Here is a 5,367-nt window from a genome sequence, read left to right as displayed (position 1 = left end):
GCCTTAAATTAATAACCATTTAGGTTGTAACCAAGTAAGTAGTGGTATTTTACTTATTTCCTTTAAGTTGTTAATTCTGTTTTAATTGCTTTATTAATCTAAGTTGAAAGTCGAGAAAGATGCTTGTTTTAGTGTTTCAGGAGACTCAATCCTCTCCAACCGACCTAGCTAGACCAATAAAAATTAACAGGACCTAACATGACTTGATTGATCACGTCAAAACTAACTTGAGATACCAGCATATTCTACTATTCTTCTCTCCATTTGTCTCTTTGGATATCGTACTAACTTGAACATCAGAAGATCTTTACCAGAGTCCTTTTCCTGATTTTTGGACATTGACATTCTGTCTATTCTCTTGTGTGTGTGCAGAGAAAAAGTGAAAGCTCCTTTTTCACTCCAGTGATGATCCCTTTTTCTCTAATTCAAAGTGTTCGCTCAATCAATAGTGCAATCATATATTCAGCGTATCATTTCCTCAGGTTCTAGATAGGATCCGGACTGATTACAAGGGAAAAAAAATCAGATTAAAATAGTTAAATGTATGAACTTTTTCCTTAAATCCTAAAATGAACCACACTGAAGCCCAAAAGCCCAGTTAAACTAACATATCTATCTCTGCCTTGTGTATTGTTGCACTTGGTACATGAGCAGAAGTCATCGTTTCTTTCTTATTATTCATTCACATACGAATACGATCATAGTTGACCCATTAGCTCGAGCAAAGCCTTTCTTTGAAAGAAACGCATGATTTTATTTAATTTGCAATTCTGTCTCGATAAAATCCACATTTGATGGGATTCATGGGAACTTGTATAATCCTTGCCTAATCAATCATATTAACAATTACCCAAAGCAATTGAAAACATAATTCAATAACAATAAATAATAGCTCAGTGTTTTGATGAACTAGAAGAAGAGAGCAGTGTAGAAGAGTTGGTTCCACGTATCGGGTAGACCCGGAAGGCACCAATGGCTGCAATCAGCAGATCGGTCCGGGTTTGCTCGTTGTTCGGGGTTTAGATCGCCGCTGTAAATCGAAGGGTGACAGTCCTTGCGGAGCTGCGACAAGGTGGTGATGTCGAGCAAGTATGTTGGGCTTCTCATCGCCTTGATCACACCCTTCAGGATCGGCATTTGGTCTGGGTACGAACCTAGATAGATCGACCCACTGATCGGAGCTATCTCGCCGAAGCAATTCTTGGTCGTGCTACTGTTCCATTCCATTGGGCTGAACACAAATTAGCCAGATATGAATTAAAAAAATTATTTACAATCGTTCGACACAATAATTTAGATTTAAAAGCAAATGAATTAAAAATAGTTATAACATAAATCTCTCTCATAATCTAGATGCATTTTGTGGCTAGTTTGGGAAATTAGATAAGTTGTTTGGTAAATTATTATAGTTTTTTATTATCATAAAAAATCATTTTGTCTGTTTGTCTTTTTCAATAAAAACAAAAAACATAATAATTTATTTATTCAATTAAAATTTTAATTAAATCCGAATAATAAAATATTAGACGGGCCAAAACAAGGCAAGCCCGTGACTGTCGCCAATCTCACCGCACCGCACCGCACCGCAGACGCAACCACCACTCCCGCCGCCGACCTACCGCCGTCGCCTCCTCTTCTCTCACCGACCGCTCTTCCGGTGCAGAGCTCAATGGCCAAAACCAAACAGGCGAAGAAACAGAGTGAAAAAGAGAGTCTTACTTGTAATGCGTAGGCGAAATGGACTGGAAGAACACCTTCGTCTTGCTCGTATCCAGGTTAATATCTACCCAATTCGCCCACGTATTCATCGCTTTCTGGAACGCCACCAATCGATCCATGTCCATGTAGTAGCCGCCTCCATCGCCCATGTAATCCCACCTGAAAATAAACAATCACAATCAATTCCTCCATCGTTAGCTCGAAGCAAAGCACACGGCGAGCATCACCCTTGCATAGCTCCTCTGTGCGTCCACCAATGGCCGGAGTTAAAGCAGAGCACGTCCGCCGTCCTCCACGCGTTCCCGTTGCCGGAGATGTAGTTCAGCATCAGAATCCTCCTCCCCTCCACCACGCCGACGTCGACGAGGTAGGGCGCTCGGTAGAAGGAGATCGACACTCCGTAATCCTACCGCGAAATAGAAAGATGGCTTCGTTTTTCAGCAGGTCGTGTTTGTTTTGACGTGGTGATGGAGGAATTTTACCAGGAATTTGTAGGCGGAGAGCGGATCTCCTCTGATGAACTGCGTCGGCGACAGCGGCGAGGCGGCGCCGAGCATGCAGATCAACGACTGCCACTGGTTCCGCCCCAGCGAGTCGCCGACGAACATCACCGTCTTCCCCCTCATTCTCCTCAGGAAATCCAGACCATCGAACCTAAACAAATTACTCACATTATTGGGCGATCACGAACTGATTGGAACCGAGGCAGACAACGTCACTGAGATAGGAATGGACCTCGGGAGCTCGCATCCGGCCGGCCTCCACCGGTACCGGAGGTAGTCGGAGTCCGGCCGGCCGTACAACTGGCAGTTGAACTGGGCATCGATGACGGGGCAGTTGAGGGACTGGTACAGCGGGTACGTGTCGTCCCTCACCCAGCTCCCGGTGAAGATGTCGCACGCTACTCGGTCGGCGCCACCGCCGAAGCGGCGCTGGGTGGCGTCTCTGCGCCGGCGGAGGCCGATGACCACTCCGGAAGCTCCAGCTAAGGCTTGAACTAGAAGAAAACAGAGGAGCAGGAGGATTGAAACGGACTCCATGAAGAAGGAAAGAGAGAGAAAGGAAGAGAGAAGGAAGGAGACAAAGCTTCAGTTCTTGTCCCTGTACGAATACCTATCCTCATCCACACACTTTATAAAAAGGCAACAAGACTGCAGAATATATATATATATATTTAAAAAAAAAAACAAATATGATTGAAGATTTTGAGAGCATTAAAATTAAAAGAAAAATAATAAATGAACTTTTATTGAAGCTTTCATGAGTGGAAAGGAAAGAATAATTGAGTAGGCTTCCTTTTCTTGTAAGCAGCCACATAATCTTCCCTTTCTGCTTGTGCTTTTCTCCATGCCTTTTTTTTCATTGAATTAGATTCTTTTTAAATGTATAGGGATTAGTGAAAACGCATAAAGTGATTGGAAATATGTTTTTTTTAATAATAATTGTAGGCGAATGGTGTGTAGGGGTTAGATATGGTATCAGATTTCAATCCCCAATTGGATGTCTGGCGTGTCCGAAAGTGAATTGGATGTCTGAATGTCTTTGAGAGACGTGGATAGATACGGTTGGATCGTTATTGAATTATATGATTTTAAAAATATTTTTTTTTTCAAAAATAGTATGCACTAGAAAAGTTGAAAAGAGATAATAAAAAAAATAAAAACATAAATAATTTTAGTTAGTTCATAAGTTTTGACGACTTCTATTTCAAAACCTAGATTTCTTAGATTTATAGATGGATAATCCATTAAAAAAAAATTTCGAAATCGTTAGAAGAATGATTGAATACAAAGAAACGAATTAGAAAAGTATAACAATCATACACTTTCCTTTTGTAATATGTAAAATAAGTACAAATGTAAAACTAGTTTACCAAGACGAAGATGTCAAAGTGAGAGCGTTCGTATATCGATGATGGTCTGTATGTAGTACTCGGACATAACAGGGTCGTAACTGAACAGCAGCACGAAGTAGACATACTCGGAACGTCGCACGTTTATGTAGGAGATTGTAGAAGAGGCGTGTTTGAAGAAGAGGTCGAATAGCCCTTTAAAGAGGGCTGGAGGTGCCTTCAACCCCAAATTTCATCCCCAAAAAATGACTCTTATCATTGACGAAGCCCTCTGCCTTATGCGAGCAAAGGCGCCTTCAAGGCTCTCCGAAGCGCCTTCAGCGTAGCGCCAAGCTTCAAGGTGTAGGATCGTTACACGTGAGAGGGGGGGGGGGGGGGGAAATCATGTGTTTTAAATTTCTTTTTAATTTTTTTAAAAACAAAATGCGTGCAGCGGAACAAAAAATAGAAACAAAAAAAAACACCATAACTCAATCGGTTTTACTTGATTCAGAGCATTCGGTGACTCCTATTCCAAGACTCAGGTCTCTTGGACTTATCGATGGGTAATCCACTAAAGCCTCTTCCAAAACCGCTAGAAGAGGGAATCGAGTATAAATAAAAGAATAAGAAAGTGTAATAAGAATAGAATTAAACCAGTTACCAACACGAAGATGTCGAAGTGAGAGCTCTCGTGTGTCGGTGATGCCTATCTGTTGTAGTCGGGCGTGGGAGTGTCATAGCAGAGCAGTAGCAAGAAGTCGGAGCAGTTGGAATGTTAAATGAACGCTAGAAGCTTGTAGAAGAGATGATGTTGAAGCACTAGAGGCGCCTTCTATAGCATTGGAGGTGCCTTCCATAAGCAAAGTTTTATCATGAGAAAACAGTGTCTTATCATCGGCGAGGTCTTCTGCGTTATTTGACTGAAGGCGTCTTCCAAGCTCTTGAAGACACCTTCTAAGCTCTTGAAGGCGCCTTCCATAGCCCAGCTCAAGATGCCTTCCTTCGCATGGAAGGCACCTCGAGTATTGTTCACTCGAGGCATTTTGTACTTCTTTCGCTCTGTAAAATTTGTTAGTCCAACAAAATAAAGTATATCTAGTAAAACAAAATTAGTACAATAAAATAAGTAATTTATTAATTAGATTCTGTTTATTCAAGACCAAGATCTAGTCAGGGTCTCAATTTAAGTTTTCAAAATGAACCTAAATTGGGCCTACGCCTAAAGTCCCAAATTGGTACTCGTCCTCACTGGAACACTCTCCTCTAGTGCTTACCTACATTTACTTGCCAAATATCTAGTCCTTCAGACTTGTTTAAACTTTCTTTGGCCTTGCTTAGTATCTGACCAAGCTGATCTACTAAGACTTGTCTGCAATACTGAGTTAGCATAATAGATATAAAATATTAAAAGAAAAATAGTATTATCATTATTAATAATTCACTGGTCCGGTCGACCGCACGTGGTTGATCGGAAACCAGTTGGTCACACATGCTTAGAGTTTGCTCCTCCAAGACTTCTCATTATCTAAGGTTACCTTCCTCTAGGATTGCCCAACTTCATTCACTAGGACTTCTATTGTCCGGGACTTCTGTGAGGGATCGGTCGGCCGGCTTGAAGGGGGGTTGGATAGACGGCGCCCCCAAATCGATTGATCTTCCTACACCTGTTAGTATGCGCAGCGGAATATACAAAACAAACAAACTAAAGAAAATTAAACTAAAGACAAGAAAGAATGCAAACCAAGCTACACGATCATTTACGTGGTTTGGAGATAAAACTCCTACTCCACAACGTGTCCTTGAGGTGGACGATC

At 41.6% G+C, this 5,367-nt stretch overlaps 1 protein-coding gene across 1 annotated transcript; it reads right to left on the bottom strand.

The window, feature by feature from the left end:
- Positions 1–775: 775 nt before the first annotated feature.
- LOC122017063 (protein PMR5-like) lies at positions 776–2,837 on the bottom strand. The gene is made up of 5 exons (XM_042574537.1): positions 2,455–2,837; positions 2,202–2,373; positions 1,947–2,125; positions 1,720–1,878; positions 776–1,231 (listed from the first exon to the last, which is right to left on the bottom strand). The coding sequence occupies exons 1-5, from the start codon at positions 2,757–2,759 to the stop codon at positions 910–912; spliced, it is 1,137 nt and encodes a 378-aa protein (XP_042430471.1). The 5' UTR covers positions 2,760–2,837; the 3' UTR covers positions 776–909.
- Positions 2,838–5,367: the final 2,530 nt, after the last annotated feature.

The sequence above is a fragment of the Zingiber officinale genome, chromosome 8B, assembly GCF_018446385.1.
Source record: "Zingiber officinale cultivar Zhangliang chromosome 8B, Zo_v1.1, whole genome shotgun sequence".
NCBI lineage: Eukaryota > Viridiplantae > Streptophyta > Magnoliopsida > Zingiberales > Zingiberaceae > Zingiber > Zingiber officinale.
This window is presented reverse-complemented; position numbering and strand designations above follow the sequence as displayed.